Below are 24,586 nucleotides of genomic sequence, written 5' to 3' on the forward strand. Positions count from 1 at the left end.
ACATTCCCATCTGGGGCTCTGGTTAATTGTCATTAATTAAAAAAAAAATAAATGTGTAGTTATTATTTTTATTTTATTTCTATTATGATTATTAGTGCTCCCAAATAACAAGGTGTTGGTGGCTGCTCTGGGAGTGTGTGTGTGTGTGTCCAGTCAGGGTCAGTGGGTCCGTGGGTCAGGACCACAACCTGCTTTGTTCACCGCAGTCAAACCGGCCTTCACGGACCGGACCACTGAAGACCCCCTGAAGACCCCCAGGACGCTCTGGGCAAGCGGGGAGTGGAAGCGGTCACTGCTGACCAGCCGGACCCCTGGGGTGCTGCTGTCTCAGAGCTCCCGGGCCCTGGGTTCGAATGTGGGCCAGGGGACATTCTGGGTGGAGTCTGCATGCTCAGCCCGTGCTCATGGGGGGTTTCCGCCAGGGGCTCTGGTTTCCTCCCAGAGATCTGCAGGCAGCACAGCGCACACACACACAACGTCACAACACTCACACAGGCAGGCCGTACAGCAACCTATCACAATCCCACACACCCTGTTCCCAGGTGTACTGAGGGGAGAGGAGGGAGACAGGAGGAGAGAGAGAGGAGAGAGAGAGAGGGCAGAGTCAGTGAGGGGAGAGAGAGGAGAGAGTGAGAGGAGAGAGGAGAGAGGAGAGAGTGAAGGGAGGGAGAGGGGAGAGTCAGTGAGGGGAGAGAGAAGAGAGAGAGGAGAGAGAGAGGGAAGAGTCAGTGAGGGGAGAGAGAGGAGAGAGTCAGTGAGGGGAGAGAGAGGGGAGAGTGAGGGGAGAGTCAGTGAGGGCAGAGAGAGGAGAGAGTGAGGGGAGAGTCAGTGAGGGCAGAGAGAGGAGAGGGTGGGTGAGGGGGAGAGAAAGGAGAGAGAGGAGAGAGAAGGGAGAGAGAGGAGAGGTGAGGGTTGAGGTGGTGAGAGGAGAGAGAGGAGAGAATCAGAGGGGAGAGAGAGGAGAGAGGAGAGAGGTGAGAGGTGAGGCAATGTCTTTAAATTAAAAAAGAGGAAACGATTCACAGCAGAACAAAACAACAGATAGGAGGAAACAAGAAGAGATGAGCTTCCTGTTCCCACATTCCTGTCGGTTATAACAGCACAACAGGACAGGAGACACAGGGAGAGAGAGAGGAGATCACAGAGAAACCCTCAGTGATAAACACACACAACAGGACGGGAGACACAGGGAGAGAGAGAGGAGATCACAGAGAAACCCTCAGTAATAAACACACACAACAGGACAGGAGACACAGGGAGAGAGAGGAGATCACAGAGAAACCCTCAGTCATAAACACACACAACAGGACGGGAGACACAGGGAGAGAGAGAGGAGATCACAGAGAACCCCTCAGTGATAAACACACACAACAGGACAGGAGACACAGGGAGAGAGAGGAGATCACAGAGAAACCCTCAGTCATAAACACACACAACAGGACGGGAGACACAGGGAGAGAGAGGAGATCACAGAGAAACCCTCAGTCATAAACACACACAACAGGACGGGAGACACAGGGAGAGAGAGAGGAGATCACAGAGAACCCCTCAGTGATAAGCACACACAACAGGACGGGAGACTGTGTTCAGAATGGGTGATTCTTGCTGTCACACAGTGGCTGACTGTGATGAAAGCTCTGAAGTTGTTTCCTCAAAGCCAGAAAGAGGAAGATGTCATCGCACACACACAGACTGAAACATGCACAAAGAGGACAGGCTCAGTGACCACAGCCTGCCCATAGAAACTGGACACAGGCAGACCTGGCTGCCAGGAGAGGACAGGCTCAGTGACCAAAGCCTGCCCATAGAAACTGGACACAGGCAGACCTGGCTGCCAGGAGAGGACAGGCTCAGTGACCACAGCCTGCCCATTGAAACTGGACACAGGCAGACCTGGCTGCCAGGAGAGGACAGGCTCAGTGACCACAGCCTGCCCATAGAAACTGGACACAGGCAGACCTGGCTGCCAGGAGAGGACAGGCTCAGTGACCACAGCCTGGCCATAGAAACTGGACACGTGCAGACCTGGCTGTCCAGAGAGGACAGGCTCAGTGACCACAGCATGGCCATAGAAACTGGACACGAGCAGACCTGGCTGTCCAGAGAGGACAGGCTCAGTGACCACGGCCTGGCCATAGAAACTGGACACTAGCAGACCTGGCTGCCCAGAGAGGACAGGCTCAGTGACCACAGCCTGGCCATAGAAACTGGACACAGGAAGACCTGGCTGCCCAGAGAGGACAGGCTCAGTGACCACAGCCTGGCCATAGAAACTGGACACAGGCAGACCTGGCTGCCCAGAGAGGACAGGTTCAGAGACACAGCCTGGACACACACACTGGACACAGGCAGACCTGGCTGCCCAGAGAGGACAGGTTCAGAGACACAGCCTGGACACACACACTGGACACAGGCAGACCTGGCTGCCCAGAGAGGACAGGCTGTGCTCCCACTGCCAGCGGGGAGAAATAGAGACAGAGGGGCACTTCCTACTGCACTGCGACAGATATTCTGGGATTAGACAAACATTCTTCCCTAAATTTACAAATCTAATCCCAGAGTTCCCACACCTGCCAGAATCACAACGGGTCCCAATCCTACTGGGAGAGGGAGGAGGGAACTCAGTGGAACTGGCAGCCCAGTATGTGATCTCCTGTCCCAGCCTAAGGAGCAGTGAGTCTGTCTCCCAGTAATGCTCCATATGTAAATATCTTATGATTGTGTCTGTATTGTAAATGTTTGTGGATTTATTTGTTTTATGTTAATTGTATTTGTTTTGCTTTGGCAACACTGATTTTACTCATTGGTCACACCAATAAAGCACCTTTTGAGGAAAGGAGAGAGAGGTGCAGAGCTCGACTGCGCACGAGAGAGTGAGAGAGAGGAGAGAGAGAGAAGGAGAAAGAGAAGCAGAGCTCGCTCGCGCACGAGAGAGTGAGAGAGAGAGGCGGGGAGCGGATGTGGCGACGCCCAGCAGGCTCCTTCCAGGCAGTCTGGGGTCTCAGTCGTGCTGATGCTCCGCAGGCCTGCAGGTAAGCGCTGGGGTCCGGGTGCGAGGGAGGGCGTCGGGCCAGGAACCGGCCGTGTGGTCGCTAGCCCCTGCGGTTCGGTCACCTTCGCCAGCGGGTCAGACACAGGCAGACACACTGATTTCAAGAGCCTCGCTCACTCGCTCACTGTGCTTCTCTCTTACCACAACCTCACTGGGCTTTACTGCACTGCACTGAGCTCTTACCCTGATCTCACTGGGGTTTACTGCACTGCACTGTGTTTATACCCTGATCTCACCGGGCTTTACTGCACTGGACTGAGCTCTTACCCTGATCTCACTGGGGTTTACTGCACTGCACTGTGTTTTTACCCTGATTTCACTGGGCTTTACTGCACTGCACTGTGTTTTTACCCTGATCTCACTGGGCTTTACTGCACTGGACTGTGTTTTTACCCTGATCTCACCAGGCTTTCCTGCACTGCACTGTGTTTTTACCCCGATCTCACTGGGCTTTCTGCACTGCACTGTGTTTTTACCCTGATCTCACTGGGCTTTACTGCACTGCACTGTGTTTTTACCACAATCTCCCTGGGCTTTTCTGCGCCGGACTGTGATTTGACCATGCAGGAAAAGTCTAGATCACAACAGCACTGCTCCGGCGGCGTGGGTGTCACAAACGGCGCCGGTGGCGAATCGGCGTTCCGTAAAAGCCCTGGGGCTTACATTCAGGTTAGCTTCTCCGTTCGATGTGTGTAAATGTTGCTGTTATATGCTGTGCCCAGGTTGCCTGCCGGTGCTGGTGGCTCAAGGCTGATATCAGGCATCCAGAGGAGTGCGACGCCCAGAGGGCACGCCGGACTTGAGAGAGAGAGAGAGAGAGAGCGCGCGCGCGTGTGAGCAGGCGAGGGCAGGAAGTGGGCGTGGGGACTTCCTGTCGGCGTGTGCACATCAGGGTGCGGAGAGCACGCCGCCGAGCCGGAGAAGGCCAGCACCCTTAGACAGATCCCATAAGCCCTCACCACAGCCGCGCCGCGCCGCGCCGCGCCGCGCCGCGCAGGGGGGAGACAGGGGGAGCCAGCGCCCTCCCCAGCCGCGGCACCAATCCGCACACCCAGGGGGGGTCCGCCATGGCGAGAGCCGCCCGCGCGCTGGTCCTGGCGCTGGTCCTGGCCGCCGTCCGGGCCGAGCCGGGCAACGATACCGAGCCGGCCAACCTCACGCTGACGTCGCAGGCCCCACCGGCGCCCAGCCCCACCGCCGCACTGCAGCCCCCGACTCTCGCCACCATGGCGCCCGGCACCGCGCTGGAGACCGCCACCCCCGATTCCACCGCCGGGCCCCCCGAGACGAGCACCAGGCCCACCGCCGCCCTGCTCGGGGACACGAAGCCCCCGCCCTCCCCCACGTCCACCGGAGCCACAGCGGCCACGAGCACCGCTCTGACCTCCCGGCCCACCCCGATCGAGACCACCAGCACGGCGGGCACAGACACCACCTCCACCGCCGGCTTCTCCCCCACCAGCTCCGGGCCGCCCACTTCTCCGGAGACGACCACGGCGCCCCCTGCTGGCCTGCCTGGAGTCACCACCGACGACACCTCGACAGAGATGATGGCGACGGAGAGCACGACGACGGCGGCCGCGACGACCGCGGCCACGACGACCAGCCGCATCAGCTCCACGACGCCTGAAGCCACCCCCAGCACCGCCACCTCTAGGGCCGCCGGCGCCGGCACTGCCGCCAGCAGTGGCCCCTTGCTCTGGATCATTGTGGCCGTGCTGGTGGGGGCCGTCCTGCTGGTGGGGTGCGTGGCCGCTGGGGTGTACGCGGCCAAGCGGCGCCGGTGCGGCTCCACGACGTTCCCGAGCGCCTACAGCGGGGGGCGCCAGAGCAGGAAGCACAAGGGCGGCCAGGACGTCTGGGCCACGCCCATGCCCGAGAGGGAGGAGAACGGGGGGCCGGCGGGGGACGAGGACGCGGAGGCCGGCCGCGGGAAGGGCCCCGAGGGAGACAAGGAGGCCGGGGACCCCGGGGCCCTCAGCACCTTCCTCAACCAGGCCGGCTCGCGCCCCACGTCCGGCGCCCAGCCGGAGGGCGTGAGCGTGGAGCTGAGGGAGGAGGGGGCGGCGCGGGGGGAGACGCAGCCCCTCCTGGGTCCCGACCCCGGCGCCCCCCTGGAGAACGGCCAGGGGCCGGCGCCGGCCCCCCTGCCACCCCCCGACGCCCTGCCTGACTCCTCCGCCCTGCCTCCTCCCCCGCCGGCTGAGCAGGGGGGCGACGGGCTCTCCCCGACTTTCTGTCTGACCTCCTCTGTGTGAGTCAGTCAGACAGAGGGGAGAGAGAGAGAGGAGGCACAGAGAGAGGAGGGAGACAGAGGGAGAGAGGAGAGAGAGAGGGAGAGAGGAGAGAGAGAGGAGGCACAGAGAGGGGAGGGAGAGAGGAGGCACCGGGAGAGGAGGGTGAGAGACAGGAGGGTGAGACAGAGGAAGGAGAGGAGGGGAAAGGAGGACGAGATACACTCATGCTGTAGGGTCTTTGTTAAGAGTCCTGAGTAGGTAGGACTGCTGAGAACTATATTAAACGCTTTGTACAGTAATTGAAACATGCAGGGCAATAAGGCAGACAGGCCATCAGAGAGACAGACACACAGACAGGCCATCAGAGAGACAGACACACAGACAGAGAGGCCGACAGGCACACAGGCCATCAGAGAAACAGACATGCTGACAGAGATAGACAAGCTGACAGAGAGACAGACGGACAGACGGGATCAGAGAGACAGACACGTGGACAGAGAGACAGACGGACAGACAGGCCACGAGAGAGACAGACACGTGGACAGGCCATCAGAGCGACAGACACGTGGACAGAGAGACAGACGGACAGAATGGCCACGAGAGAGACAGACAAGCCGACAGAGAAACAGAAAGACAGACAGACAGACCGACAGGCAGACAGGCTATCAGAGAGACACAGCAGAGATTGCTTTAGGAGAGTTTATCTTTTATATATTTTAAACATCTGCTTTCTGGATGTTCAGTATATCTTTAGAACTAATTTCACACATACCCGATCTTCAGAGAGAGAGAGGAGACAGTAACCAGAGGACTGCACTCGCACCCTGAGCCGAGCTGCTGAGGCAATAAAAACAAAAACAGCGTGGGGTGGGCCGAGTCCCGAGTGCCCTCCGGAGCCGGGGCTGGGAATCAGGAAGAACTCCCAGCAGATGCTCTCGGGAAAACAGCGGGAATCCACCCTGGACTGGGAAAGCCGGCCTGTCGAAGCAGCGGAGCCCAGCAGTCGGACGAGCGGACGCTGGACACCTGCCTTGAAAGGCGCTATATAGAAGAAGTCCTGCTTCCAGGGGGCGGCTGTGAACCCGGGATTTTGGACAGAAACTGTGTCTCCCCGGTGATTCTCGGAGATCCCAGAGGAGGCAGCGCTCCTGTGTGTTCGCTCTGCGGTGTGTGTGCTGAGCTGGGGGGCGGGGCAGGGACAGGGGACCCCAGGGAGACCGGTGGGGCTGCAGGGAGAGGGAGAGACCCCACACGCCGCTGAAAGCATCAACCTTGTGCTGGAACGTATGTCTTGTATCAATGTATTGGAAATGCTTGGTGTTCTGAACGATTGGAGGAATAAATAGTTTCTGAATGCAGAGCGGTGCAGGCTGCTGTATCGTGACTGTGGGGGTTCAGACAGGCCTCTGGTACCGGACTCCCGGACCAAACCTGCCTGCGATTGTGTGTTTTACCATTATCGCAATATCTGTCACTGGCTTTTCCTTCTCTATTTCTCCGACACATTGTAGTATAGTGCTTTACTGCGCTGTATTGTGTTTTTACCCTGATCTCACTGGGCTTTACTGCGCTGTATTGTGTTTTTACCCTGATCTCACTGGGCTTTACTGCGCTGCCCTGTGTTTTTACCCTGATCTCACTGGGCTTTACTGCAGTGTACTCTGTTTTTACCCTGATCTCACTGGGCTTTACTGCGCTGCCCTGTGTTTTTACCCTGATCTCACTGGGCTTTACTGCAGTGTACTCTGTTTTTACCCTGATCTCACTGGGCTTTATTGCATTGTACTGTGTTTTTACCCTGATCTCACTGGGCTTTACTGCAGTGTACTCTGTTTTTACCCTGATCTCACTGGGCTTTACTGCTCTGTACGGTGTTTTTACCCTGATCTCAGTGGGCTTTATTGCACTGTACTGTGTTTTTACCTTGATCTCACTGGGCTTTACTGCACTGGACTGTGTTTTTACCCTGATCTCACCGGGCTTTATTGCACTGTACTGTGTTTTTACCCTGATCTCACTGAGCTTCACTGCTCTGTACTGTGTTTTTACCCTGATCTCACTGGGCTTTACTGCGCTGTACTGTGCTTTTACCCTGATCTCACTGGGCTTTACTGCACTGTACTGTGTTTTAACCCCGATCTCATTGGGCTTTATTGCACTGTACTGTGTTTTTACCTTGATCTCACTGGGCTTTACTGCACTGTACTGTGTTTTTACCCCAATCTCATTGGGCTTTATTGCACTGTATTGTGTTTTTACCCTGATCTCACTGGGCTTTACTGCACTGTACTGTGTTTTTACCTTGATCTCACTGGGCTTTACTGCACTGTACTGTGTTTTTACCCCAATCTCATTGGGCTTTATTGCACTGTATTGTGTTTTTACCCTGATCTCACTGGGCTTTACTGCACTGTACTGTGCTTTTACCCTGATCTCACTGGGCTTTACTGGGCTGTACTGTGTTTTTACCCTGATCTCAGTGGGCTTTATTGCATTGTACTGTGTTTTTACCCTGATCTCACTGAGCTTCACTGCTCTGTACTGTGTTTTTACCCTGATCTCACTGGGCTTTACTGCGCTGTACTGTGCTTTTACCCTGATCTCACTGGGCTTTACTGCACTGTACTGTGTTTTTACCCTGATCTCACTGGGCTTTACTGCACTGTACTGTGTTTTTACCCTGATCTCACTGGGCTTTATTGCACTGTATTGTGTTTTTACCCTGATCTCACTGGGCTTTACTGCACTGTACTGTGCTTTTACCCTGATCTCACTGGGCTTTACTGGGCTGTACTGTGTTTTTACCCTGATCTCAGTGGGCTTTATTGCACTGTACTGTGTTTTTACCCTGATCTCACTGAGCTTCACTGCTCTGTACTGTGTTTTTACCCTGATCTCACTGGGCTTTACTGCGCTGTACTGTGCTTTTACCCTGATCTCACTGGGCTTTACTGCACTGTACTGTGTTTTAACCCCGATCTCATTGGGCTTTATTGCACTGTACTGTGTTTTTACCTTGATCTCACTGGGCTTTACTGCACTGTACTGTGTTTTTACCCCAATCTCATTGGGCTTTATTGCACTGTACTGTGTTTTTACCCTGACCTCACTGGGCTTTACTGCACTGTACTGTGTTTTTACCTTGATCTCACTGGGCTTTACTGCACTGTACTGTGTTTTTACCCCAATCTCATTGGGCTTTATTGCACTGTATTGTGTTTTTACCCTGATCTCACTGGGCTTTACTGCACTGTACTGTGCTTTTACCCTGATCTCACTGGGCTTTACTGGGCTGTACTGTGTTTTTACCCTGATCTCAGTGGGCTTTATTGCATTGTACTGTGTTTTTACCCTGATCTCACTGGGCTTTACTGCGCTGTACTGTGCTTTTACCCTGATCTCACTGGGCTTTATGGACTGTACTGTGTTTTTACCCTGATCTCACCGGGCTTTACTGCACTGTACTGTGTTTTTACCCCAATCTCATTGGGCTTTATTGCACTGTACTGTGTTTTTACCTTGATCTCACTGGGCTTTACTGCACTGTACTGTGTTTTTACCCCGATCTCATTGGGCTTTACTGCGCTGTAGTGTGTTTTTACCCCGATCTCATTGGGCTTTATTGCACTGTACTGTGTTTTTACCCTGATCTCTCTGGGCTTTATTGCACTGTACTGTGTTTTTACCCTGATCTCTCTGGGCTTTATTGCACTGTACTGTGTTTTTACCCTGATCTCACTGGGCTTTACTGCAGTGTACTGTGTTTTTACCCTTATCTCACTGGGCTTTATTGCATTGTACTGTGCTTTTACCCTGATCTCACTGGGCTTTATGGACTGTACTGTGTTTTTACCCCGATCTCATTGGGCTTTACTGCGCTGTACTGTGTTTTTACCCTGATCTCACTGGGCTTTATTGCACTGTACTGTGTTTTTACCCTGATCTCACTGGGCTTTATGGACTGTACTGTGTTTTTACCCTGATCTCACCGGGCTTTACTGCACTGTACTGTGTTTTTACCCCAATCTCATTGGGCTTTATTGCACTGTACTGTGTTTTTACCCTGATCTCACTGGGCTACACGGTACTTTCACAACATTATGCAGAATAGAGAAGTCTTCTAAAGGTCTGCTCTCCTTGTGGACCAGCTACATGTATTGAGAAGTGTGAGGACCTTTCCCCTGAACAGGCAGACAGTATTATCTCTTTTTTCACTGTACTGTGTGCAATATTCTTGAATCTGCGGCATGGCCCCGAGTGTGTAGCGAGTGTGTGGTTCATGTTTTGCAAGCACTCATTTGTTAATTTGGTTACAGGAGAGTTACTTCACATGTCGCAGAAAGTTGTGCTGACAGGGCTCTGTGGAACAAGGTCTGATGCCACTATCGGTCAGAGATGAAAAATGAAACCCCAGTTCTCATAATCTTTTGCATGAAGGAAAGTCTGAATCCACTCTTTTCCTTGTGATACTGACCATCGGACTCCCAGATCCACTCCAGGTTTTATAGTATTTGTTAGAGTCCACTTGCATAGCAATCTGATCCAGTCCCGGATTGCAGCTTTGGGCTGTAATACAAACACCAGCTTCATGCTCCATGTTTATTTCCGAGTTAGAAAAGTGCAAACAAGCGCATGAACGTGCTTGTGCATTGGAGCACATGAGTAATGCAAGAAATTACATGTGTGCTTAGTGTGTGCATCTCTGTATACTAGTGTTTATTTGAGCGTGTGAACTACTGTGTGCAGGTATTTGTGTTTGAGCGTGTGAATTTGTGTGTGCATATATTTGTGTTTGAGCGTGTGAATTTGTGCGTGCATGTATTTGTGTTTGAGCGTGTGAATTTGTGCGTGCATGTATTTGTGTTTGAGAGTGTGAATTTGAGTGTGCATGTATTTGTGTTTACGCGTGTGAATTTAGTGTGCGTGTATTTGTGTTTGAGCATGTGAGTCTGTATGTGCATGTATTTGTGATTGAGCGTGTGAATTTGTGTGTGCATGTATTCATGTATTTGTGTTTGAGCATGTGAATTTGTGTGTGCACGTATTTGTGTTTGAGTGTGAGAAATGGTGTGTGCATGTATTTGTGTTTGAGCGTGTGAATTTAGTGTGCATGTATTTGTGTATGAGCATGTGAATTTGTGTGCATTTATTTGTGTTTGAGCATGCGAATTTGTGTGTGCATGTATTCATGTATTTGTGTTTGAGTGTGTGAATTTGTATGTGCATGTACTTGTATTTGAGCGTGTCAATTAAGTGTGCATGTATTCAAGTATTTGTGTTTGAGCGTGTGAATTTGTGTGCATGTGTTTGTGCTTGAGCATGTGAAATTGTGTGCATGTATTTGTATTTGAGTGTGTGAATCTGTGTGTGCATGTATTTGTGATTGAGCGTGAGAAATGGTGTGTGCGTGTATTTGAGTTTGAGCGTGTGAATCTGTGTGTGCATGTATTTGTGATTGAGCGTGAGAAATGGTGTGTGCATGTATTCGTTTGAGCGTGTGAATTTGTCTGCGCATTTGTTTGAGCGTGTGAATTTGTGTGTGCATGTATTCATGTATTTGTGTTTGAGCGTGTGAAATTGTGTGTGCATGTATTTGTGTTTGCGCACGTGAATCTGTGTGTGCATGTATTTGTGATTGAGCGTGTGAAATTGTGTGTGCATGTATTTGTGTTTGCGCATGTGAATCTGTGTGTCTGTGTGAGTTTCACATGTGATCTGCTTGTGCATGTGTGTGTGAGCTTAGTATGGGAATTTGTGTGTTTAGTGTGTGAATCTGTGTGTGCATGTATGTGAATTTAGCGTGTGAATCTATGTGTGTATGTGAGTTTAGTATGTGAATCTGTCTGTGTCTTTGTGAGCTTAGTCTGTGAATCTTTGTGTTTGTGTATATAAGCTAAGCATGTGAATCTCTGTACGTGTGTGTGAGCTTAGAGTGTGAATCTGTGTGTGTGTGAGCTTAGCCTGTGAATCTTTGTGTGCGTGTGTGTGTGAACTTAGCATGTGAATCTGCGTGCATTTGTGTGAGCTTAGCGTGTGAATCTCTGTGTGCTTGTGCGAGTTTAGCATGTGAGTCTGTGTGTGTGTGTGAGTTTAGCGTGTGAATCTCTCTGCCGTGCCTTCCAGACCATTCACACTGAGCTCAGCCTCACAGCTGATCACGACATTTCCTCCCTTCTGCTGAAAGCAGCCTAACAGGCAGTGTGTTGTGCAAGACACCTCCCCCAGCCTCCCTGGGCGTTTCCGTCCCCTGAAGTTTCTGGTGACAATCTTGATGGAGTGATAAGACCAGGGCTGACAAAAAGGGCTTGAAAGCTAATATTCAGGTATGCTTGTGTTTAGCTTATCAAAGGGGAAATGAAATCCCGCAGCTTGTGACACAGGTGAGCCCGTACTCATCTCTGCTGCCACATGGACAGCTACAGTGGGGCTTCTCAATCCCCTGATCCCAGCAACCCACACTGTCTGCTGGGGGAGCCTGTCCACCAAACAGCTATACGGGGACTGACCCTGGATGGGAGGCCAGCCTGTCACTAGATGCACAGACACACAGGCACAGCTTAGACACACATTAACCCAGGTCATGTCTCCGGGACGTGGGAAGTACGTGCTGCCCCTGGAGAACACTATGTGGACGGGGGGGAACATGCAGACACCACACAGAGGGCTGGGACCCCCCCGGCCGGCACTCGAACCCAGGACCCCAAGGGCTGCGAGGGAGCAGTGATACCCTGCCTTGACCCCAGCGGGACTTACAAGGTGTTTCATCAAAACCTGAAGTGGGCAGGAAGTCTGCCGATTGTCAAGTAAAAGGCTTGGTCTGAAATGTCAAGAGCTGTGGACAGAGAGTGGTAACTGAGACCAGCTGACTGCGCGGGCAGGCGCCGGGGCCATGCTGCTCCTCTGCGGTGGCCGTTGCTGCAGCACACAGCACACAGGAAGCAGGAAGGGCTGGGCGCTGAGTCATCTTGCTCTTTCACACAGCGCAGCAAGACCTTGCTCAATCTGGAGCAGTTTGTCACAGACTTCCTCAGGAAGGTGTGCTGTTCTGTAGAGCCTGTTCTAGCTGAGGAGTCTACCAGGAGTCTGTGTGTATCTATACAGTGTGTCCAGCAAGAGTCTGTACAGGTGTGTGTGTGTGTATAGTGTCTGCAGTAAGATTCTGTACAGGTGTGTGTGTATTCAGTATGTCCAGTAAGAGTCTATACAGGTGTGTGTATACAGTGTGTCCAGTAACAGTCTGTACTCTAGGTGTGTGTCTATACAGTGTCCCCCGTAAGAGTCTGTACCCCAGTTGTGTATGTGCAAAATGAGCCCGTACAAGTGTATAACAGACTTTTCAGTAGGAGTCTGCATGGGTGTGTGTGAGCAAGAAGAGTCTTTACACATGTGTAAATGCAGTGTCTGCAGTAAGAGTCTTCTGACTACATATCTCCCCCTTGTGGTAGAAACTAAGTCCTGCAGGTGCAGTCCAAGATTGAGGAGGTGCAGGTCAGCACTCTACTGTTGTTCCTTTCACTTTGACAGTCAGCTGCTTCTTTGGTGCTTGAATTCAGTTGGCAGGCAGATGAAAACACAGATTTGGGTCACAAGACATGCGTGCTCCCACAGGCAGCAGCAGGTCACAGGGGGAGCTGCCGGAGGCAGAGGGTTTTCCAGGCTGGATCCAAGGCCTGGAGCAGGAGACCGACTGCCGAGGACACCCAGATGAACACTGGGAGATGAATGTGTCCCACCTGTTCTCGCATCTCACCAGGCACAGAGCGCAGCAGAGGGCACTGGGAGCTCTGAGAAGTCTGGAAATCCAAAACGTGGTCATTCTCAGCGCACCGTGGGTTGAGACATATTTCCCGGTGTTTCTCCCTTTGCCCTTTCTCCTCAGCTCGTGCAGGCTGCCCCACGGACCACCGAGAGCCCCGCTTCCCAGGGCTTACACAGTATTTCACTCGGGCTGAGATCTCTGTGTGCTGGAACTGGTCAATCTTGCCCGAACCCCCTGCACCGCAGTCCCCAGAGGCTGCAGCCACCGACAAGCACCACCTTTCCAAACCGTGCAGTTCGGCTTGGGCCCACGACCGTGGCTGGCCCCGCCATGGCCTGCTCCTGCCCGCCGAGAGAAAGACCTCCCCACCCTACCGCGGGGCCTCAGACCCAGCGCACCTTTTTGCAGGGTCCACCATGTTTGTTTTTTTTTCACACAGCTACATAGCTATTGTTCTGGTCACATGACTCACCAGAATCAGGTAGTGTCTGCATTGTGTGACGTCGCAAAGGTCTACTCCAGGCCGAAAAGAGAAGGCGGCTCCACAGCCGAAACGCTGCATTTCTTTTCTTCTCTGTTCAGTGTGGAATAAACCTTTACCTGTTCCTCTGTGGCCTACGCACGCTGACGCAGCTCCCTACTTGAACTTCATTGTGTGGTGTTGTCTGCTGTCCTGTGCATGTCCCAGGAGTTCAGCATGAACAAGAACTCCAAAGTACCTGTTCACACGGCAATAAACTCCTCTACTAATCTACTCCTGTAGGTAACCAAACGCCGACTGCTAGCTTCCGCAAGAGAGCACGCGAGTCCAGATCTGCCAACTTTCCCAGCTGGCCTCCCGACTGGGAGGTGGTGGTGAGGGGTGGGAGGCAGGGAGGGAGAGGACATGAGGCAAACTGGTGCCTGGCCAGGGAGAACGAGATGTTTTCTCAGCTGCACTTCAGAGGTTTGGAGGAACGGGATATCACATCTGGTGTCTTCAACTAGCTGAGAACCAATCTGAAAAGGCAAGGGAGTTTTACCCAGTAGCAGCGGAGCACCGTTAAGGATTTGACCAAATACGGGAGTGGGGCATTCTGTGTGGGCAGAAATCATTTCAGTTTCACAGAGAACATGAATGTCTTTTCCACCAAGGACAAAGAGACAAAAGCTCAAGCAGTTGTAGACAACATAATCGAGAACTACTTTGAGTTCATTTCAGACAACAAAGGCACCAGGACCGATTATCATAACACCTACACACAGGAGCTGCTGCAGATGATAGATGAGGCGTTAGGAAGGACCAAGCACCTCAAGACCAACGATCTTTTTGAGTTTGACCTAAAACTGCACATCTGTGGTTACGCGGCCCAGCAGTTCCTTGAGATGCACCAGACTTTTCTCGAAGACAAGGATCCCCTAAGCCACCTGGAGAAGTTAAAAGATCAATATTTCTCGGACTTCAGGGACCTGTACCAAAAGAAGGACCAAAGCCAGAGGAAAGCTCAAGTTTTCACCGACACCTGTCTCAGAGGTGCCGTGAAAGAATATGTCAGATGGACTTTGGGAATCGAAATCGCGGATAAGATCTTGGCCAGCTGTCAGTCCCTGGAGTACAGCTCCCATGTTTATTTCCAGTTCACCATTTTGAAGGACCTCCTGGAAAAGGAACGACTTCTACAGCTATCTTTCCTTCTGGCTAAAGTACGAGAAGTTCGTTAGGAACTGGATCCTGAACCACATCGTGTCCCACCTTTCCACGAAGAGCACCGTGGCGGACATGAAGATAAAGCGCCTGGAGAGCGCTGTGCGGGAGACCGAAGAGGCCATCCATCAGGTAAAACAAGACAGTGTCAGCGGCGATCCCAGGCAGTTCCGCGACAGCCTGTGCCTGTGCGGCAGACTCAGCAAAGACCTCCTGATCTGCACGGATGTGCTTCCAGGGATGCACTTCCAGGTCTTGGATCGCTGCGACTCCTTTGCCGAAAAGCCTCCTGGAGTCTGTGGCTCAGATGGAGAGGTCCCTCGTGGAGAAGTTCCTTGAGCCCAGGGACGTCACCAGGACCCTGATATCCCTCCCGTTCAGACCCCAGAACGAGCTGTCCAGGAGGGTAATTCGGCTGTGGGAAGCCCCTTCTGTGCAGCGCCCTGTGAAGCGGGGGGCAGAGAAAACGGGGTGCACTTCCCCACAGTGCATCAGCCACAGGGGCTGGCGTCTTAAACACGGGTGAACGGCAACAGGCTGTCAGAGGGCATCTGCATGTCGGAGGTGCACAGCCAAAACACGCTCCTGAACAGTGACACCCACGGAGAGCCTCACCCCTACAAAGACTACCGCAAGCTCTACCCGGATGGGAACATACCCCCGGACAGAACGATCCAAATATCGGATTACTGGAAGTACATGCTGGCGAGATATAATGACAGGTTTGAGAAGGAGTATGACACGGAGCCAACTGCCATACCCGAAGACTGGAGACACATTATACAAGCAGGAGCCCTGAACAGCCTGAAGACCTCCTTCAACATCGAGTGAGCTCTCTGAACAGTCTGAAGACCTCCTTCAGCATCCAGTGAGCTCTCTGAACAGCCTGAAGACCTCCTACAACATCCAGTGAGCTCTCTAAACAGCCTGAAGACCTCCTTCAACATCCAGTGAGCTCTCTGGCAGTCTGAAGACCTCCTTCAACATCCAGTGAGCTCTCTGAACAGCATAAAGACCTCCTTCAACATCCAGTGAGCTCTCTAAACAGCCTGAAGACCTCCTTCAGCATCGAGTGAGCTCTCTGAACAGCATAAAGACCTCCTTCAACATCCAGTGAGCTCTCTGAACAGTCTGAAGACCTCCTTCAACATCCAGTGAGCTCTCTGAACAGCATAAAGACCTCCTTCAGCATCGAGTGAGCTCTCTGAACAGCATAAAGACCTCCTTCAACATCCAGTGAGCTCTCTGAACAGCCTGAAGACCTCCTTCAGCATCAAGTGAGCTCTCTGAACAGCATAAAGACCTCCTTCAACATCCAGTGAGCTCTCTGAACAGTCTGAAGACCTCCTTCAACATCCAGTGAGCTCTCTGAACAGTCTGAAGACCTCCTTCAACATCCAGTGAGCTCTCTGAACAGTCTGAAGACCTCCTTCAACATCCAGTGAGTTCTCTGGCAGTCTGAAGACCTCCTTCAACATCAAGTGAGCTCTCTGAACAGCATAAATACCTCCTTCAACATCGAGTGAGCTCTCTGAACAGCATAAAGACCTCCTTCAACATCGAGTGAGCTCTCTGAACAGCCTGAAGACCTCCTTCAACATCCAGTGAGCTCTCTGAACAGCCTGAAGACCTCCTACAACATCCAGTGAGCTCTCTAAACAGCCTGAAGACCTCCTTCAACATCCAGTGAGCTCTCTGGCAGTCTGAAGACCTCCTTCAACATCCAGTGAGCTCTCTGAACAGCCTGAAGACCTCCTACAACATCCAGTGAGCTCTCTAAACAGCCTGAAGACCTCCTTCAGCATCGAGTGAGCTCTCTGAACAGCATAAAGACCTCCTTCAACATCCAGTGAGCTCTCCAAACAGTCTGAAGACCTCCTTCAACATCCAGTGAGCTCTCTGAACAGCATAAAGACCTCCTTCAGCATCGAGTGAGCTCTCTGAACAGCATAAAGACCTCCTTCAACATCCAGTGAGCTCTCTGAACAGCCTGAAGACCTCCTTCAGCATCGAGTGAGCTCTCTGAACAGCATAAAGACCTCCTTCAACATCCAGTGAGCTCTCTGAACAGCCTGAAGACCTCCTTCAACATCCAGTGAGCTCTCTGAACAGCCTGAAGACCTCCTTCAACATCCAGTGAGTTCTCTGGCAGTCTGAAGACCTCCTTCAACATCAAGTGAGCTCTCTGAACAGCATAAAGACCTCCTTCAGCATCGAGTGAGCTCTCTGAACAGTCTGAAGACCTCCTTCAACATCGAGTGAGCTCTCTGAACAGCCTGAAGACCTCCTTCAACATCCAGTGAGCTCTCCAAACAGTCTGAAGACCTCCTTCAACATCAAGTGAGCTCTCTGAACAGTCTGAAGACCTCCTTCAACATCGAGTGAGCTCTCTGAACAGCCTGAAGACCTCCTTCAACATCGAGTGAGCTCTCTGAACAGCATAAAGACCTCCTTCAACATCCAGTGAGCTCTCTGAACAGCATAAAGACCTCCTTCAACATCCAGTGAGCTCTCTGAACAGCCTGAAGACCTCCTTCAACATCCAGTGAGCTCTCTGAACAGCCTGAAGACCTCCTTCAACATCCAGTGAGCTCTCTGAACAGCATAAAGACCTCCTTCAACATCCAGTGAGCTCTCTGAACAGCATAAAGACCTCCTTCAACATCCAGTGAGCTCTCTGAACAGCCTGAAGACCTCCTTCAACATCCAGTGAGCTCTCTGAACAGTCTGAAGACCTCCTTCAACATCGAGTGAGCTCTCTGAACAGCATAAAGACCTCCTTCAACATCGAGTGAGCTCTCTGAACAGCCTGAAGACCTCCTTCAACATCCAGTGAGCTCTCTGAACAGTCTGAAGACCTCCTTCAACATCGAGTGAGCTCTCTGAACAGCCTGAAGACCTCCTACAACATCCAGTGAGTTCTCTGGCAGTCTGAAGACCTCCTTCAACATCAAGTGAGCTCTCTGAACAGTCTGAAGACCTCCTTCAACATCCAGTGAGCTCTCTGAACAGTCTGAAGACCTCCTTCAACATCCAGTGAGCTCTCTGAACAGCCTGGAGACCTCCTTCAGCATCGAGTGAGCTCTCTGAACAGCATAAAGACCTCCTTCAACATCCAGTGGGCTCTCTGAACAGCATAAAGACCTTCTTCAGCATCGAGTGAGTTCTCTGAACAGCATTTTGTTCTATTCAGATTTTTATGCAGAAATACTTATGAAGCTCTCCAAATCAGCAGAGAATTTACATTCGGGTCTATTCCACTAGAGATATTTTATAAAACAGACTGTGTTATCAGTCTTTCAGAAAAAAATCATTTGTCTCTTGCCTTTTATGCTTATTGCCACTGAAATTGAAGATTTACATTTTTGTGCTTGAAAAATGCCTTATTATTAAATTTCCTGAACTGATTCCCAGAAATATTTAGTCCCATAGTGCCATCTTGTGGCAGTAATATAGCAGCAAAATAGCCACAGTTCAGGACGCTTTAGAGTTTTCCGTTCTGTTACTGCAGCTTACTACTGCAAAGGGACTGTTCACTACATAACCATTCAGTATAGCACTACATAGGTATGAAGTCACAATCACCACATTGTTATTAGAGAGTAATAATCCACATCACCGCACAGCACGGTGTTAGAGTAATAATCTACATCACCACACAGCACGGTGTTAGAGTAATAATCCACATCACCACACAGCACGGTGTTAGAGTAATAATCCATATCACCACACAGCACGGTGTTATAGAGAGTAATAATCCACATCACCGCACAGCACAGTGTTATAGAGAGTAATAATCCACATCACCGCACAGCACAGTGTTATAAATTAATAATCCACATCACCGCACAGCAAAGTGTTATAAATAATCCACATCACAGCACAGTGTTATAAAGTAATAATCCACATCACCGCACAGCAGTGTTATAAAGTAATAATCCATAACACTGCACAGCACAGTGTTATAGAAAGTAATAATCCACATCACAGCACAGCAGTGTTATAGAGAGTAATAATCCACATCACCGCACAGCACAGTGTTATAGACTAATAATCCACATCACCGCACAGCACAGTGTTATAGAGAGTAATAATCCACATCACTGCACAGCACAGCGTTAGAGAGTAATAATCCACATCACCGCACAGCACAGTGTTATAGAGAGTAATAATCCACATCACCGCACCACACAGTGTTATAGAGAGTAATAATCCACATCACAGCACAACACAGTGTTATAGAGAGTAATAATCCACATCACCACACAGCACAGTTATAGAGAGTAATAATCCACATCACCACACAGCACTGTGTTATAGAGTAATAATCCACATCACTGCACAGCACAGCATTATAGAGAGTAATAATCCACATAACCGCACAACACAGTGTTATAGAGAATAATAATCCACATCACCGCACAAGTGTTATAGAGTAATAATCCACATCACCGCACAACAGTGTTATAGAGTAATAATCCACATCACCGCACAGAACAGTGTTATAGAGTAATAATCCACATCACCGCACAGCACAATGTTATAGAGTAATAATCCACATCACCGCACAGCACAGTGTTATAGAGTAATAATCCACATCACTGCACAGCACAGCGTTATAGAGAGTAATAATCCACATCACTGCACAGCACAGTGTTATAGAGAGTGATAATCCACATAACCGCACAACACAGTGTTATAGAGAATAATAATCCACATCACCGCACAAGTGTTATAGAGTAATAATCCACATCACCGCACAACAGTGTTATAGAGTAATAATCCACATCACCACACAGCACAGTGTTATAAATAATCCACATCATTGCACAGCACAGTGTTATAGAGAATAATAATCCATATCACCACACAGCACAGTGTCATAGAGTAATAATCCACATCACCGCACAGCACAGTGTTATAGAGTAATAATCCACATCACCGCACAGCAGTGTTATAGAGTAATAATCCACATCACCACACAGCACAGTGTTATAGAGTAATAATCCACATCACCACACAGCACAGTGTTATAGAGTAATAAACCTCATCACTGCACAGCACAGTGTTACAGAGAGTAATAATCCACATCACCGCACAGCAAAGTGTCATAGAGTAATAATCCACATCACCACACAACACAGTGTTATAGAGTAATAATCCACATCACCGCACAGCAGTGTTATAGAGTAATAATCCACATCACCACACAGCACAGTGTTATAGAGTAATAATCCACATCACCACACAGCACAGTGTTATAGAGTAATAAACCTCATCACTGCACAGCACAGTGTTACAGAGAGTAATAATCCACATCACCGCACAGCAAAGTGTCATAGAGTAATAATCCACATCACCACACAACACAGTGTTATAGAGTAATAATCCACATTATTGTGGATGCCCCGTTTCTACATTTGTGTTTTACAGGGGTGCTCAGGAGCGCCCCCTACGGGCCCTTCATGGGACCGACTCTGTTGAAAGGAATCGCCCCTGATTCCCCGCGGAGCGGAGCCGTGTCATGTTCTAGCCTATCAAAGCGATAGAGAGGAGTTGCCGTGGGGAATAACAGGTTCACGCGTTAGTAAAATCGAACTTTTTTTTTTTTACAGTTTCACAACATCATATTGTGGCGCACTGGGCCGGCTGGGGTGCGGTCAGGCGGCTCGGAGTAGTGGTCAGGGCGGGGACTAGGACAGCCGCTGACCAGCGCAGCTGACCCATTGCAAAGCGGGCGTACAGTGTGGTGAGATCGCCCGGATTCGTGTCAATAGTTCCCTGGTTTCGCACCCCTGTTATACTTGTACCCAGTTGACACCCCATCCCTGTGTAAGTCTGAGTCACTGTGTCCGTCCTCGCCGAACCCGAAATCGCTACAATATTTGATATAACACAATTTCATCGGGCTACTTTAGATTCCTGCGTACAGTGTACTACTAGGTTCGATGTGTTGACATAAAGCCAGTATTTTGTTGACTGACTACCCCCTTTCGGCTCGTCAGTATTCATGTAACCACCAAGCAATAGCGCACAGTTCTGAGGTGCGGCCACGTTTACCTCGGAGACGGTGAAGGAACGAGTGAAGGTTTGTTCCGTGCTGAAAAGAAAAGAAACACAGAAGAGAAGTGACACACCTGAAGAAGGCTCCACAGCCGAAACGTTGTTTTTTCCTCCTCTATTTCAGCACGGAATAAAACTTTACTTGTCCCTTTGCAGCCTACGCATGGCGACGCAGCCGCTACTTAAACTATTTATGTTGTAGCGCCCTCGCCCGGTGGTGAGGAGGAAGCGCACCTCGGCGCTCAGGGTACCCCGAAGAAGGCTGGGAGTTGTAGCCGGGGGGAGGGGGAGCCTGAGGGTCAGCACGATGACCAGCAGCTGACCCTGCGTATGTGAATAGTGTTATAGTAGTTTTAGTGTCCTGTGTAGCTTTGTAAGTCGTGTTCCGTCGGTCCCCTTATGTGTGTGTAGATCATTTGTGCGGTTTCGATAGGAGAATAAAAGCAGTCGTTTGTTTCGCTGTCTCGTCTCCACCTGTCCCTTGTCCTGTGAGAACTTGAAAACGCTATAATATGCTTTGGCCACTTTGCATTCCTGTCCTGTTCACAGTGAATGAAGGCGTCATGGCCTGTCATTCTTGTACTGGGACAGGCGAGCTGAAATGTTTTTAGTAGTAGCCAAACGGCTTTGAATAAACAGAGAGCGGTCTTGCGAAGATTTCCTTAGCGTACTTCGCCCGTTTGGAGTCGAGCCTGCTCCACATGAAGGGACACCACTTTTGTGCAGGGAGAGACGGGACGGAATTCAATTTCCATCAAACCGCGAACAGAGAACGACGAATTCTTTTAACAGTGAGCTGCCGACATGCCCCTAACCGCCGGAAAAGACGCATCTGCCATTTGCAGACCCCAATCCGACCCCGAGCCCTGCGACCAGCGGCTGCGGTGTAGCCCAGTGGTCAACACTTGGGCTACACCGCAGCCGGGCGGACTTGGAAGAGGGGCTTAGGACGACCAACAGTTCAGTCGATGAGGCCATTGGTTACATCGCGTCATGTGACCAAACGCCCTCGAGGGTGTGGAAGAAAAACGTGCAACCGTCAGTCGCGAGAGGACTTGGCGGGAATCGCCATTTTCAAACGCTGCCCGTTAACGTCTGTCTTCAGGTTCACGAGTGAAGTTTACGAAGCACATAAAGTTTTTCGTTCGTACTTTCTGAGGTAAAAAATAAACGGGAGCAACGCCGCAGTGTTGTCAACAAAAGAGAAAATAAGGCAAGTATTAATAATTAATATTAGGCCCTATTACAGTGTCGAGGACTGCAGACCTCTGTTTAAAATTAAATTAGGCAGGTTGGAGGAAAAGTGTTTAACTAAGTGCGTTACGAGCCCCAATTCGATAAGGTTTTTCCGTTAGGTTTTACTGCTTAGCAGCTAAAATTATAAGCGCCGGTTGCGTCCAGAGAGAGAGATTATATCGTATGGTTTTCGTTCAGGGAGAACTCTGAAAGCGATAGAAGGCCCTTATAAAAGAGGTTTGCAGTGTTGACAGTGGAATTTATTTAAAATATTTCAAGCGTGAGGTCTCAGTAACAGCTTAAATAACGGGAAATGGTTTCAGTGCTCTGTGTTAGTTATGATTAAACGAGCCACGAATGGCGTATTTAAGCAGTGAATTTGAAACGCTCTGTGGTTGCTGAGTTGGAAAATCCCATAAAATTTGGTCGTGGTATCTTTTTATCGGTGATTAAGAACCGATACATTTTTGCTGTGTTTTTTTGTCTAGTTATTGCTATTTGGCATACTATCTCAGCACAAATGCGCCGATTAAATTCTTTAAAAATGCCACTTTTTTAAATTTTAAGCAGTTGCATGTTTTAAGATGTTAGGCTATGTTAGTCTTCGAATATTTTTGACCATCAAATCTTAAAGCTTTTTTCTTAAATGTGCATATTTTACTAATATATTAAATCCACATTTTAGTTAAAATCTGTCCATCAAACTGATGCAAGATCAGATAAGGGATTATTATATGATATTTGTATACATTCAGTTTTTTAATTTGTAAATTTGAAAATATGGGCTGTAATTATGCTATTTACTGATTTTTAGTTTAGTTTAGCAGCAATCTCAAGTTACATTTTTTCTGACTTTACCACAGGATGAAGAGTTATATCATTGCAGATGTAAGGGCAGTGCCAGGTTCAACCACAGTAACTGAAACTGGAAAACGGTACGTTTCTATCTGAGAGGTTAAGCTGGAAGAGGCTTTATTTTACAGTGCTCTAACAGCTATGTAACTACAGAGGACTGGCTCACAAATACTCAAACACACTCAGTAGGCTCTTGACCCTCGTGAATAACCAACTTCCCATATAACCAAGTCCACCCCTATACTGTTGCATAATATACTATCATGTGTGTGGTCAAAAGTTGTAAGTAACCCTCCTTTATATGATGATTAAAATACTAATGCATTGCATCGATCAGCTATAATAAAAAAATAACTAATCACAAAATTAGAGTAAACGGCTGAAATAAGCGACACCCAGTCTGCACTTTCTCTCTGCCTCAACGCCACTCCACGCTGCAGACGCAGAGCCTGGAGCATTCGTTACAATATAAAAACAAACCACGCTGAGGTGCAAACGCTGCCTAGTGGGTACTTGGGCAGGGGGCACGGAGAAGCTCACTCGCTAGCTAGATTCGACGGAGGATCCTAGTCGCGGGTCAGTTTCGTCTCGCACTGCCAGGCTGAATTGTGAATAAGGAAATTTGCGAATGTTAAATTTACAGACGTCGAGACCCCGGTCTGCAGGAGCATATCTCTTAAGAACTTCATCCACTGGGAGGCAAACAGAGACACTCAAACGCTTTAAGGAACCACTGAAGCATTCAGGTGCAAACATGACATTGTGGACTGTTACTGTGTTCCTGCAGGGTCATGTCTCAGCATGTTTTTTTTTTATCCGTGCCTCTTTGAAGTCAACGTTAGCTGTCAGGGACAGATGTTTCATCCCTTAGTGGGGCTCAGCGGTGTGATTCAGCAGCCAGCTGTGACCAGTGACACTCAGGCGGTGTTAGTGTATAAAGTTAGCCATGTTGCATTTATGATATTTAAACCATTACAAAATGGTAAGTTTTGTGTGGCTTTGAAGCCTAGTGAGTTGCCTCTGAGCATCTGCTGTCCCACTGGCAGGGGATCCTTGAAAATGGTTTTAGAAAGTGGAGAGCTGCTATCTGGTAGATTTATGCTGAGACACTAGCGGACTTCCTGTTTTTTTCTTTTTTCGACACCAACCCCAAGGGCAGATTGATATTTGCCTGCCATGAGAGAGATGGACAGATTACAGACGACAGACTCCTCTCTGACAGGAAGAGCAAAATTACGTGTAAATGCAAAACTGCTGTGAGATTTTTTCTTCACTAATTTGAAATGAAATCATTACAAAGCCAACAAGAGTAGAATGTAATTGTATTTTAGGTGCAGTGGAAAGCTGATGGAAAGGAATGGTGTGTATGGGGCGAAAAAAATAAAAGGTAGCATAAAGTCTGAACTTCTGAAAAAAATTGCTAGCAATGCACATCTTGAGAAGTTTTGTAAGGTTTTTTTTTCAGCTGAGTCCATATTTATATACAGGTGTCATATACATGTGTGTCATAAAATCTTATAATGTGATATGGCATACTGGGAATGTCTGTAGAAAATGATTTTGGTTAATACTGTGACAGTGAAATCGCCATAATCCCCTCACAGAGAAGAGGCTATTTTTTCTTTTGTGGTTTAGAGTGGAATGACCATAAAGAAGTCAGTGATTACTTGTTAACCACTTATGTGGTTAATGATGTAGAC

The 24,586-nt window shown here is 49.6% G+C and overlaps 1 protein-coding gene across 1 annotated transcript; it reads left to right on the top strand.

The window, feature by feature from the left end:
• The first annotated feature begins 2,926 nt into the window (after positions 1–2,926).
• On the top strand, positions 2,927–6,646 carry LOC148833972 (uncharacterized). Its single transcript, XM_088917765.1, has 2 exons — positions 2,927–3,032; positions 3,775–6,646. The coding sequence occupies exon 2, from the start codon at positions 4,120–4,122 to the stop codon at positions 5,308–5,310; it is 1,191 nt and encodes a 396-aa protein (XP_088773891.1). The 5' UTR covers positions 2,927–3,032; positions 3,775–4,119; the 3' UTR covers positions 5,311–6,646.
• Positions 6,647–24,586: the final 17,940 nt, after the last annotated feature.

This window comes from Atractosteus spatula, chromosome 5 (genome assembly GCF_055471065.1).
Source record: "Atractosteus spatula isolate fAtrSpa1 chromosome 5, fAtrSpa1.hap1, whole genome shotgun sequence".
Classification (NCBI taxonomy): Eukaryota; Metazoa; Chordata; class Actinopteri; order Semionotiformes; family Lepisosteidae; genus Atractosteus; species Atractosteus spatula.

Coding starts and splice junctions, on each gene's coding strand:
- LOC148833972 (XM_088917765.1), top strand. CDS start 4,120: ATGGCGAGAGCCGCCCGCGCGCTGGTCCTGGCGCTGGTCCTGGCCGCC.